We start from the raw sequence: 14,277 nt of genomic DNA on the forward strand, positions 1-14,277 counted from the left end.
TTAATGGGAACACTTAACATGAAATCTACTCTCTCAATAATTTTTGTCTTTTTTATTAAAGCACAACTGATTAACAACACTATATAAGTTTAAGGTATACAGCATGTAATTCGATATTTTTATAAATTATACTCCAGATACAAACTACTATGTTTAAAATAGACAAACAACAAGATCCTACTGTAGAGCACAGGGAACTATATTCAATATCTTGTAATAATCTATAATGGAAAAGAATATGAAAAATATATATGTGTAACTGAATCACTGTGCTGTATGCCAGAAACTAATGCAACAATGTAAATCAACTATACTTCAATAAAAAAATTGGCTGTATTCCCAGTTCTGTACAATAGATCCTTGTATCTTATCTATTTTATATGTAATAGTTTGTACTTCTTAATCCCTGACCACTATCTTGCCTCTCCCCATCACTCTCCCCACTGACAACCACTAAATTTTTCTCTATATCTGTGAGTCTGTTTCAGTTTTGTTTTATTATTTTGTTTTCTTTTTTAGATTCCACATATAAGTGATAACATACAGTATTTGTCTTTGTCTGTCTTATTTCACTAAGCATAATATCCTCCAGGTGTAGCAAATGGCAAAATTTCATTCTTTTTTATGACTGAGTAATATTCCACTGTAGTAATATGTATATGTATATCACATCTTTCTTATCCATTCATCTGTTGATGGACACTTAGGTTGCTTCCATATCTTGGTTATTGTAAACAATGCTGCTTTGAACACTGGGTTGTATGTACCTTTTCAAATTAGTGGTTACATTTTCTTTGGATATATACCCAGGAGTGGGATTTCTGGATCATACTGTAACTCTAGTTTTAGTTCTTTAAGGAACCTCTATGCTGTTTTCCATAATGGCTGTACCAATTTATGTTCCCACCGGCAGTGTACTAGGGTCTCCTTTTCTTGCTAACATTTGTTATTTATTGTAAAGCTATACTTTTAAATGATGTGTTCTTCTGTTTTAGTTGGTGGTGATTTGGACCATAAGGGCTAATCACTTAATATCATTTTAATTTTTTATCATAATATCTATTTAACAGCTATACACTTTTATTTCAAAAAGAATTTGCAGTGACTTGAAAGGATATAGTATAACCATGTAAGCATAAGTACTAGCACAAGGCAGTACATTGTACTGAAAAGGGCATGTGCTTCATTTGCTACCTGTGTAACTTCAGACAGAACCTCATTGAGCTTCATGTCTTAATTTATGAAATATTTACCTTGCAGCATTGCTGTGAAATTGAGGTTTAGGACAGAGGACATCCTTGATAAGTTAGTTTTTTCATCATCTTTTAAAATATAGTAAAACATCTTTAAATATTTTGCCAAATGAAAATCAATTCATGTATCTGACTAACCTTTATGATCTTCCTATTAACATCTATCATTTATTGTGCATTTACTATATGTGAAGCTATGTATTGCTTTTGTGTAAAGCCCTTTTTAATCCATTATCTTATTTCACCCTCATGATAATTGGTTTTCAGTCTGTAAGAACTACCATTTTTGAATAATGTAAATAAGAAGTTATTAGTGTAGCCTTTAAAGGGCTGCCTTTGAAAATCACTATGATGATGAACTGTAATTTCTTCCCATAGCAACATTCAAATGCAAAGAGCTATAGCTACATCCCAGAATTATATTGTATGTATCTTGTACATGTCTTATTTCATGTGACTAGCAAGATATACACATTTCTAATTTATGTATTATGGACAAATCAGTGTGTGAATACAATAAATTACATAAATAATTCAAGTAAGAATTGCTTCCTATGAAGAATTATTTCAGTTTGTCTAAGATTGTTAAAATGTTGTGCTAACTGAAGTAATTCTTGATTTCTCCATAAATGCTGCAATTAACATATGCAGATATCGATACTGTTTGAGATTTCCTAAATGCTTTACCTCAGTATTCTGTTTTTCATATTTTTAGCAAAAGCAAGTTTCTCTGCATTCTATACTCCGTGGAGGTGTTATTATATCATGCATCTGTCGTCGAAAACATTTTCTCTTTTGCTTTCTGAACTATTTACAAAATAGGTATCCAAGATTGCTTATCTTTAAATGTTAACACCCTTCTCTTTCATTTAATGTTAGGAATAAGGTAAACATAGTATTTTGTTCTTAGAATTCTTGAAAACCTGCCAAATGAAAAGAGTAAATCATTTCACACTTTAAGAAATTCATCACTGTAATAATGTAATAATATTTTTCAAGTTGGAATTAAAAAATCAGTAAGGTTTGAAATAAATTAGTAAAACAGACATCTTTGAGAAAACTAGTAAGTAAGAAATATAGATGAGCAACCTTAGAAGTGAACAAATGGTATTTCTTAAAACTTACAAGACCATTATATACAGTCGGACACTAAGATGTTGTAAAACAGAAATGAAATGGGTAATTTCCTGGGAAAACATAAACTGCCAAAATTAATCAATTCAAAATTAAATTAATTCAGGAAGAAGTGAATAACCTGATGAGATGTTTAATTATAGAGAGTACTGATGGTTTTGTGAATCTTATAGTGAGGGAAGCCTTTGAAGATCCTATAGTAAAAATCTCATGATTTTAAGTGAGAATGTTGAGGTTCAAAGTTTTGGGGGCAAAATAAAAAAATCTCATTCATGAGCTTCAGAAATGAGAAAGTCACAGGTGATTCCTGTGGGAGGAAATTTAGAGGGAGATGCTAAATAGCAAGAAGAAAATACATGAGCTGGTAGGAAAGAAGTCGATGTCTAGCCTAACCTTCCGAGAAATTCGATCACAATTGGAAAGAGTGAGAACAACCCAGTGAGAAACAATGCGAAAAAAAAAAAAAAGTAATAAAAAGGAGACTGATTGGTCGGTTGGTTGATTGAAGACAGATATTTCAACACATCTATAGGCTAGGAGATATATATAAGGATATAGGCACTACCGGAAGGAGGAGAGTACAGAGTTGATCAAATATAGGACCCTGAGTAGTTACTATGGCTCAAGCTCTTTGCATAGATCATGTCATCGTATCTACAACAGTCCTGTGAGGTAGGTCCTCATTTTCATAGTAAATGAGGCAATGTGTGAACCCACAGTGTGACTTCAATGACTAGCCCTTAGCTCTATGACATCGTCTCCTGGAAGGGTACAGGTCTGCTCTGGAAAAGAGGAGGGGGTAGCTGAAGCTAAGGGTCCCAGGGACTATGAAGATAATCAGTAATATCGATGGTCCATACCTCATCAGTCAGGTTGGAGGCACACTCATCTGATACAAGAATAAGGAGGAAAGTTAGAGCCTGAAAACAATGAAAAAGATTGTGAGGATTAGACTATTCTTGAGGGAAAAAAAACATATTGTCAAATGCAGTTAAGGTAGTTAAGGGAGTGAACAGGCTCCGGGATCAGAGACAATATTTTAACTGCCCCCTCCTCACGCAATAGCCATGAAATGTTGGCCAGGTTACTTCATGTCTCCAAACCCTCATGGGAACATGGGGGATGGTGGTCATTTGACTATATAGTATTCTATTTTATGCCATTAGGAAACCCTCTATCCTGCTCATTCTTCTTTTTAGACTTCTGGACAACTCCTTGTATTTGGTTTTCTCTATGTCTTAGAATTGGCTTGTCAAACTTTTAAAAATTGTTGATGGGAACTGAATTGAATATATTGATCAAGTTGGAGAAGACTGCCTCTGATATGACATTGAGCCTCTCATTTCATTACATAATGTATTTTCCATCTATTCTTGTCTTGTGTCCTTCAGTTAAATGTTATAATTTTCATTTTCAACATTAAACTCCTACATATTTTTGTTAAATATATTTGAGGTGTCTTATAGTTTCTGTTATTATTATGAATAGGACTTTTTCTTTCATTTGATAATCTTTCCCCAGTGATTTTGTTTTATAGGTGCAATCTCTTTTCTCAGTTTCTGAAGGACTTAAATTTCTTTTTTTTTAAGTTTCTGTTTTTCTGTTCTCTCTATTATCTCTCCTCACTCCTCATTTTCTTTTTTCTTTGCTTGGCTTTTTTTCTTTTTTCCATGTTGGAAGATTTTCTCAATTATCTGATTCTCCTTGGCTGGGTATTCATATATAAAAGCAAGGTCCTCAAAAGTGACTGGAAGCTGTCTAGGAAGGTACATGGACTTCTTGAAAGGCAGTCTAGTATATTAATCAAGGATGAGCCAGTACATGAAGATTTTTTTCCCTCTGGGGGAGAATTTTAACCCCTCACCTGCTGGTGTTCTGGGAGTAGAAGTAAGGGTAAAGTGAGACGAGAGCCCTATGGTTTAATACATATATTTACATCCACCTTGGACATCTACCCACTAACAAGACTGATGTCTGAGTTCAGAACCCGACTCACTGAGTTTTCCAGAGACAGTGACAGTGCTAGGCTGCACTGAACTGGGATAAAATGGGAGTGTCAGCTATTTATTGTGTTTGTAGATTTTTCAACCAGCCTGGCTCTTTTTCAGCCCGACGGAAACCTAGGTCCTCCTTCTCTTTCTGGCCCCTGCTATGTGCAAGCATTAAACCCTTCTGAAGGTCTCCAGAATGAATGGGCTCCATTACATCAGTTATTTCCACCACCTGCCCAACATCCTGCAGGTACCGAGGCTGTAACTTGCTCTGCTGCTCCAAGTCAGCTATTCCTTCTTCCCTCAGCACCTTCTGACTTTGTCAGCACCTCGAGTTCACGCTTGCCTGCTGCCTAGTCTCTTTTTTCCTGGGGTTTAAACACTTGGTCATTTTCACATGGTCTGGGAGGGAGAAGAGAGATAAATCTATCATGATTAACTAGACATTTTGTGTTACATTTTCCAATGGATCTTATACTGGTGTATAAGGAAGTTAGTCTTGTACGTTGATCGTGGTGTAGAGGTACTATCATTTTTGAATGTTGAGCTTATTTCCAGCCAGCTTCTTGATTCTTCTTATTATTTCCAATTGTTTAAAAATTGATCCTCTTGGGTTTTCTAATAAGAATATCTGTTTCTACAATGATGACAGTATTGTCTCTTCCTTTCCCATTGCTTTTTCTTGTGTTGTTTTGGGAAGGACCTCCTACACAATTTAGGCTAGTAGACATGATGGCAGGCACCCTGTTTTTATTCCTGATGGGGATGCTTCTAATATTTCACTGTTAAATATCGGTTTGCATTATGTTTTAGGGTGATAACCTTTATTAGGTAAGAATGTTCACCTCTATTCACAATATGTAATAGATAATTTTTAAAATGATAATTGGACTTTGAATTTTATCAAATTCTTTCACGTTTATTGATATGATCACATAGTTTCTTTAACCTGTTAATATGATAAATTATATTGAGGTCACATTTAATGTTGAATTATCCTGCTTTAGTGGACGTACTCTTTTTGATGGTGATTGATTATCTTTTTTCTGTATTTCTGGGTTTGATCTTTCATTTAATACTTTCACATTTATGTAGGTAAGTGGAAGTGCCTTTTAGTTTTCTTGTTCACTTTGGGGTCCATGTTATGCTAGCCTTGTCAAAGGAGTCAGATGCATCTAATCTTTTTCTTTGACCTGCTAATGTTTTATGAAATGGGGATTACATAGACATTGTTTGTTAGAATCTGCCTGTAAACTTTTCTGAAATTTTTGTATTTTTTGAAGGACTATTTCTTGTATTACCTTTCCATTTTAACTAAGATTAATTTTTTACCTCTCAGGCCAATTTAGATCATTTATGCTTTCCTTGAAGAATGTCCATCTTACGTAGGTTTTCAATTTTATGTACATGCTATTCTTTTATGATACTTTTAATAACATTTTTCATTCCTAATGGTATCGGCTTTACCTCCTCCTCCACCCTTTAAAAACTCACAATTGCCCAATGTTTAGCTGCTTTATTAACCTCTTAAGTCAGCTTGAGTTTTATAGATCAATTTTGCTGTTTTTTAACTTTTTCATTTATAATTTCTGCTTTGCCTTTGTTAAATTCCTTCTTCCGATTTCTTTAAGCCACCCATTTATGTTCATTTCCTATTGTTTTCTACCCAAGGCTTTAACTATCCTGAGTACTGTCATAGCAAAATTGCACAAGTTTTGATATGTGTTTCACTTCTAAATAGTGTATCATCTGGATTTTAATTTCTCTTTAATTCATTAATTATTTTAAAATTCTGCCCCCAGTGGTACAGAATTTTAATTTTGATTTCTAAATTTACTGCATTATCGTTTGTGAAAATGTCCTGAATGTTATCAAATTTCTTAAATGTATTGTATTCTTTCTGACCTAGGATTAGTTACCTTGCGTAAATATTCTATTTGCGTTTTAAAGAACTGCACATGTTCTGCTTCTTATGTATAATATTGCAAAGGATGATTGAACACTTTTATTGATTGTTATTATGATATTTCATGTTACTATTTGTCTCCACATTTTTCTGTGACTGAGGATTGTATGTTGTCTTTTATTATAAACTTGGTTTGGCAGTTTATCCTTGTAGTTTTCTCAGGTTTTGTTTCATAGACTTTGGAAAATTTTCATTAGTTTCATAGAGATACATTACTTTGGAATCTTCTTCGTGGCCTGCTCCTTTCATCTGTATGAAAATCCTTCATCTCTTCTAATGCTCTTCTGAATATTAATATTGTGACATCTGATTTTTGCATATTAGCATTTGCTTAATATAGTTCTTTCATCTCTCTATTCTCAATCTTCTATGTCACTGGGTTTGAAGTCTCTTATAAACACTGGATTTTTTTTTTTTCTATTCAGTGTAAAAGTTCTTAACTTTTAAATGGAGACTTTAAAGCATTCCCATTTATTGCAATTCCCCTATATTTGGAATTATTCTTATTATCGTTTGGGGTTTTTTGGACTTATTTTTTCTACTTATTTCCTAGTTGTCATTTTGTGTACCTGATAGATTTTTTTTAGTTCTTTTTTTTACTATTTTACAAATATGTCATTTGTTTGTACCTTTTCATGATTACCTTAACATCAGTAACAAAATGTTCAAACATGTTATTCTAACATCTAGAGTTAACCAGCATCTCAAATATTCCTGAGAACAAAAAAAAAAAAAAAAGGAGGATTCACATACTTTTATTTTCCCCTGATCCCTTCCAACTTCTCTCTCTCACGTTTTAACCTTTACTAATATTATTTTGAATTTTATATCCAAGTGGCTGTATAATGATTATATATTTTTAATATTTACTAAACATTGATTTAAACTTAATATATTTTAATATCAATATTCTTGACTTCTTTTGTCTCATCATCCCCTTCTTCTGGAACTCTTATTATTATTGGCTTATATTGTCCAGCAGTTCTTTCAGAGAGAATCTTGAAGAATTAAACTTCAAAGTCCCTTTCAATTCTAAAAATGTCCTTGTTTCTGCCTCTCCTTGAATAATAGTTTTGCTGGGTGTAGAATTCTACAAAGTGCTTTTCCCTGCAAATGTTGAGGACAGTGTATTGTCTTCTTGTGTCCTGAGTTGCTCACAAGGTGTCTGATGTCAATTTAATTTTTATTTCTCTGTAGGAAATCTTTCTTTTGACTCTGACAGCTTTCAAGATTTTCTCTTTATTCTTGATGTTCACAAATGTCATCACAACATATCTTGGTGTCTGTGTGTACATTTTATTTAACTTTCACCCAGAGGATCTTTAAAGTTCTAAGAAACTTCCCCATAGTATTTCTTTACATACTTCCTTTTCCCTACATTTCCTTTTTTTTCCTTCTGAAAATACTTTTAAACAGATGTTAGAACCTCGGTGTCATCTGTGTGTCTTAAAGCCCCTGCTTTCCATGTCTTAACCTCGGCTTCTCATGGCTAGCTTCAGGCATGGTGTTCTGCACACTGCACTCCCCGGTTTTCTGTCTTCCAGGTATTTGTCACAGTCTCTGGTCTACCGCAGTTTACACATCTCTTCTTTCCAGTTACCTTATGAAACCTTTTCTATTGTCCCTAAGGATATGGGGTGAAGGTTATGTAGGTACAAACTGTTCTCGGTTTGCCAACTTAAGTACCTTTCCAAGTCTTGTAAAACTCATCACCAACGCTCATCATTTGTCAAGAGGGACCAAGTTGGGGTATGGAGAGGAAGGAAAAGCAGAAGAATTGGGTGATGAACTCAAGGGGCTAGTGAGTCTCCTGTTTGGAATGGTGAGCTGTGAAGACCCAGGTGTTTGTAGGAGTTAAGAGCAGGTGCAGAGGCTGAATAAGGAAAAGGTGTGAGACTGGACATCACGGCAGTGGGTCCAGGGGTAGGAAGAATCAAACAGGTGACAAGGTATGAACCTGTCCACAGAAAAGGAGAATCAGAGTTTGAGATTTATAAATGGAAAAAGCACTACGGGGATCCAATGAATGGTGGCTCTTTGTGGATTGCCTGTATGGGCGTTTAGGTTCTGTGGGAGAAGAAATCGAGGAACCCTGAGCCACAAATAGTAGAGTTCCTTGGTGGAAACTGATTTGACAAGTGTGGAAAATAACAGTCTTTATCTAAAAGTTGCTATTTTAAAAAGTTGTATTTTAAAAAAGACAGCTTGGTAAATAGAACATATCAGTAGAAAAGTCACCGTGTGTTTCATGATGTGGAGGATCTGACTTTCCACTGGTCCCTCACGTGATAATGAAGCCAAATGTAACTCCCTTCTCTGTCTCTCAGGATGGTTGATTTTGCTGTACTCTTCATAGGAGATGAGTTTCGTGACTTGAGATCCCTTTAGTCCACATATACACATCCCTTAGGTTGAAACAGCTTCCCTCCATACTTGGAGCTCTGTCTAGATGTAATGAATATTCACCTGACTGAAGTAGAATGCCCAGAGAACTGGGTCTTACTTCTCTAGTTACTATATATTTCCCTACACTTGTTGTGGCCGTATTGTTGTCCAGAGAGACATGCGTGATTGAAATATGAATGTCAGTAGCCCCTGATTATTTGTGTTATTTGTATTTCCACTTGTATTAGAATTAAAGTGAGTGTTGAAAGTCCCGAAGGAACAAACAGAGAGAGAGCAAATTAAAAGTCTCTGTGTTGAGACATTGAGCACTTCATTATTTCCTACAAAATTTCAGTGCATCTAGCATTTAGCATTTCAACATTTTATATGTTTTTGTATAACCCTGTACTGACAGTTTGTAAGTGGCGAAGGGATAGCTTTGCTGGCACTTACAACTGAGATGAGACGGACTGGTGGAAGAAATGATAGGCGAATCAGAAAGTGTAACTAGTCCAGGAATTGAACAGAAGAGTTATCTTTGAAATTCAAATCGGGATCAGGGACTGCAGATCAAGAATAAGCAAAGTTATCAGCCTGCAGATGTTTAAACCTCAAGCTGGAAAAAACGTCTCACTGTCTCAGGTGCTGAAGGCACCCCAGTTGGTTGAAGCTACAGCATTGTGGCTAAAGTTATGAGGGAGAAGGTACTAGAAATCCATTGACTTCCTCATACTGAAAGTTATCATCTCTATAAGAATTAATTAAAGTACTAAGTAGATTTAAGTACCGCAAGAAAAAAGGAATCCCATGCTGATAAATGGTAACATCTTTCTTAATACTATTTAAAATAGTGATGGTTATAGTCATGGATATGATGATCAGTCATGATCGATTAAGCACTTGCTATGCGCTTAGCACACTGTTACTCAGGTTCCATACTCTGTCCCTCGTCATTAAAACTACCTGGTGAATTAAACACGGTTAAGTTCTTTGTATAGGATTAAAGGAACTGAAAAGCTGAATTAACATCTGGTGAATTCCAAAAGAAGAAACAAATAATATGAATCATTCGGGATAAATTTTTAAGAAGATATTTTGCTTTAGCAGTAGGATTAGGGTGGCGGTGGGAGGGTGGGGGCTGTGTTTTTATTTCTTTGCTGTGAGTTTTTGGTGATTTTTCTTCTGGCTCTGTATGTTGTGCTTTTTATCAATATTGGGAAACAGCACGACGGAAACTGATGAAGAAATCAGTTTGGCTACTAGTACTGTTTTATAAAGACTTGCCCTTGGACAAGATTTACACAAGGAAGTGCACCACTAGTGAAAAAATTAGTAGCCTTTGCCAAACGAAGGCGCTTATCTTTGCAGATGAGCCACAAGTAACTAAAGGTGGCATGTTTAGAGTGATTAAGTTGCATAAAGAAAGATGGCTCTGAAATCACGCCTGTGTACTGCCAGTGGCTCGATTAGCTTTTCAAAACGATTCGCTCAGGGCGCACGTTATAATGTAATAACACAGAGAAATAGCTTAAGTCCTATAAAATACATGTGCTATTTTTGTACTAGGCTATTAGCCAAACCTCATTTTTTAACTTTGCTCTTATACCTTGAATATCACACTTGTATAAAAGCAATTTTTTTTTCTTTTGAAAGGCTGTTGGCGATGTAATCTTAACATCGACAGATAAAACAACAAAGCATTATTGGTTGAAAAGGAAAGCTAAAGAATGTAGCTCCCAAATTATGCAAGATTTCTAACAAATTAAACCAAAGGAAGGGCCATTCCCATAATTATGTTTCGAGAAAAAAATTCAAGTAAAGCAGTAGTTTTAATCTCCCTTGAGCTGAAATTTATATTCGGGCTTCTCCTCATAAAAAATTGAACACACAAATGGAATTAGAATTTTTTTTCCTTCTATCACAGATATTGTATACAGCATGAAGACTCCAGGGTTTCTAATTTCTGAAAATAATGACTCTGTCACAAAGGAGAGGTAGATATTTGAAATCAAAGCAGTGAGTTGGAGATGAACAGCTCTCAGAAGGACACATGATCCCCTCATAGTCAGAGTGAGTCTTTTGTGTTTCCACAGAGCATCTGTACAACCACCACGGCATTTTTGCACTTTTTCTTCTTGGCTTCGTTCTGTTGGGTTTTGACGGAGGCGTGGCAATCATATATGGCTGTAACTGGAAAAATCAGGACACGACTTATAAGGAAACGATTTTTGTGCCTTGGATGGGGTAAGCATATTAATCTTCCTTTTTGTGCTCTTGTTAAAATGACTTTGAACACTTATGTAATGAGTGAAGCTATAGAGAGTGGTTACCCCTGAGCTACTTTTTCTTTATGTTTAATTTAATATGTGGAAGTGGAAGTATAAGAGGCTGGTCATATTGGAACATTCTTTGAGCATCTGGAACTTTAAAAACAAGTAAGTATTGGATGACCACGTAGCTAGTCAGTTAACAATCAAAAGTGACCAGATGGTTTGAAATGAGACTTGAGGTACCTATAGGCAGAAAAATCAGTGTTCTCTACTAATAGGTTCTTTTTTTTTTTTAATTTATTTTGGGGGTAATTAGGTTTATTTATTTATACATATTTTTAATGGAGGTACTAAGGATTGAACCAAGGACCTCATGCATGCTAAGCATGTGCTCTACCACTGAGCCATACCTTCCCCCACTCTGCTAATAGGTTCTGAAAACAAAATGTCTTAAGACATTCAGGGCTCAAAGCATGGTGTTCTAGTCATGCACACTAGCCTTGTAGTCCCCACAAGAAAACTTGGAGGAGTCCGTTTCAAGAGTGCTACTCCATGTCATAAGAGAAAGCCATTTAGACAGTGAGTGAAACCGCATGGCCAGTCAGCGGGGTTCTCAAAGGAAACCCACAATTGCTGACAGGCTGAAGACGAACTAATTCTTCATTAGGAAAAGGCTCTCCCACATTGCCTTACGAAACGGACATCTGGAGCGTTTCGAAGGGCCGATTTAATGTTTAATTAGAATTAATAAATTAGTTTGAAGAGAATAAATGAATTAGTTTAATGAACTTAAGAAACTAGTTTTAGAAACAAAACAGCATTTTGTTGTAGTTGCCTTTGTGTTTCAAAAGACTTGCACAAGAAAAAAGGGGGAATTGTGGACCAAATATGTAACAAACGCCTAACGTAAGAGAGGATAGGAGGCTAGAGGGAACCTGAAAAATTACAAATAAGTGGACTTATTGCAATACTAGAATTATTCATGCTGGAAAAAAAACAGGACCAAGAACACAAAGATTATGCAGGTTCCAGCAAGGATCTGTTATGTCTGCACAGGCAAAAAGGAAAACCACTAAGAAGAAATAAGACACTGTATTGAACTTACACTTTCTTAAAATTTTTGTCTAGATGTCATGTTAAAAACTTTCTAAAGTTGGACTGATATTGAATCAAGTATCAAAGAAATGCAGTATGCAGGGGAATGAAGACCTTCCTGGACGTATAAAGAGTAGCTTTCTCCGGGAATGTTACCTACTTTATTTCACATCATGACCAATGACCTGGAAGAGAGGGTTCACGGCTGGTCTCCAAGTTTACAGCTAATATCAGACTATGCTGGGTAGTTTCATATTTTCTAAACCAATGGTTTTAGACTTTCGGGAAGTCTGAACGAACAGAATCACGGCATGTGAGTTTCACAACGGTCAAGCATAGCATAACAAATTTAGAGAAAGTTTTTAATCTAAATTGTAGGCAATAAGGAGTATTAACCCTTCAGCTGTGACCCAGAAGAGAATTTTTTGCTAAGGAACTTGGTCTATTCAATCAAAAAAGTCAACTACATGAAAAAGGAGAAGGAGAAGAAAGAGGAGAAGACATTATATATATGTCTGTACATATGTATATATATGAATATATATACATATGAATATATATGCATATATATATACACATACACACACATACATAGAGAGAGACTGGCCAGTATTTGTTTAAAAACATGGTGTTGCAGGGGGAGGGTATAGCTCAATGGTAGAATGTGTGCGTAGCAAGCACAAGGTCTGGGTTCAATCCCCAGTACCTCCATTTAAAAAAATTAATTAAAAAAATAAATAAACCTAATTACCTACCCCCTCAAAAAAACCCTCAAACAAACAAACAAAAAAATATGATGTGTCCCTGGAAGATGTTCCCATACTTTTTGTCAGTAAACCTCATGGAGGAAGGTAATGTCACTTGGAAAGATTCACAGAAGAGAGTAGGCAGAATAAGGGAAGACGATTGGAAGAAAGAAGATGGGGCAGGGCACACAAGAAGATGATTAGATGATGGATTTTTGCAACCTGAAAAGGCACACGTGGTCTTCTTGAATAGAAGGCATGACTGGAACTTAAAAGCCAAAATTAAACAGCCTAGATTAGACTGAACCACATTCACTAAAAAGCCAGGAGTTTCCCTGTAACTTGAGTAAGATAAGTGTGCTTGATGGAAACATAAACTAGAAGATGTCAGTTCAGAATTGATGCAGGGAGGCAGGCACTTGAATTCCAAGTGGGACTGAGCAATGCATGGAGTGATACCCACTTAGAGGTTCCTGAAGAAAAACTGGCATACATTTCCTGACCTTCATTCAGGAAGGAGGATAACCAGGAAGCTTGAAAATCAATTTCTTAGGGCATTGAACCCTGTTCCTACACGCTGGTTATGATAAGTAAATCATAAAGGAAGAATTAAATGATAAGATTTATTTTTTTCTATCTTAGTAGAAGTCAACTTGATGTGGATCAAGATGAAGCCAACAGAATGTTCCACTTCTCCGCTGCTCCATCACACCAGAACATCCTTTTTTTTTTTCTTTTTTTGCCTTTCTGATTTTATAACTATAAATTTCCTTTATAACAGTGTAACCCCATAGGAAAAAAATAACTTAAAAGATATACTAAATCTCTATTATTAGTTTCCTTTAAACCCATGTCAAATGTGGTGGTAACCTAGCAACATCAGAGAAGTGCACTGAGTTAAAAACCCAGCTGTCATGTTCATATTTTTGTACTTGGGAGAAATTTTGTAATGGAAGCGTACTTTGTGGTAGTTCCTCCGATTTCAGTGGTCGAGTGTGTCCCAGCTTTGCTTGAGTCAGGAGGCGGAGTGGTTGTAGCTGAACGTGAACGGTGACAATGCTTTCCTTGCAGGTTTACCAGCGTTAGTGGTGGCCACATCAGTTGGCTTCACCAGGACAAAAGGATACGGCACTGATCACTAGTAAGTCCGTCCACGGTGCTAAATCGTGTTTATGATTAAGTAAATCATCAAACATGCTTCATGACTCTTGGTTGGCATTGCTGGTGGCTTGCGTTTTTTCACTGAATCCTTAATGGTAGAAATTGCAGTCCTGAGGAAGGAGGTAAGGTAGCTTAAAGGCACAAAAGGTAGACATTAAATGCAGCAGTGCTGTTCAGAATTCTTGTTTCAATTTCCCAATTCTTTGTAAGACCAGGTTCCTTAATTTCAAAAGCACTTCCGTATTGACTTTGCATGTTCAATCTTAGATACATCTT

At 35.7% G+C, this 14,277-nt stretch overlaps 1 protein-coding gene across 6 annotated transcripts in view; it reads left to right on the top strand.

Annotated features, from left to right (window-relative positions):
- Positions 1–14,277, top strand: part of ADGRB3 (adhesion G protein-coupled receptor B3) — a 686,067-nt gene that overhangs the window by 617,960 nt on the left and 53,830 nt on the right. For all 6 annotated transcript variants that reach the window (XM_064486949.1, XM_064486947.1, XM_064486950.1 and 3 more), the window contains 2 exons: positions 10,823–10,973; positions 13,912–13,981. In XM_064486949.1, coding sequence (XP_064343019.1) covers positions 10,823–10,973; positions 13,912–13,981 — 221 coding nt within the window. The remainder of the gene's footprint in view (positions 1–10,822; positions 10,974–13,911; positions 13,982–14,277) is intronic.

The sequence above is a fragment of the Camelus dromedarius genome, chromosome 6 (assembly GCF_036321535.1).
Source record: "Camelus dromedarius isolate mCamDro1 chromosome 6, mCamDro1.pat, whole genome shotgun sequence".
NCBI classification, from domain to species: domain Eukaryota; kingdom Metazoa; phylum Chordata; class Mammalia; order Artiodactyla; family Camelidae; genus Camelus; species Camelus dromedarius.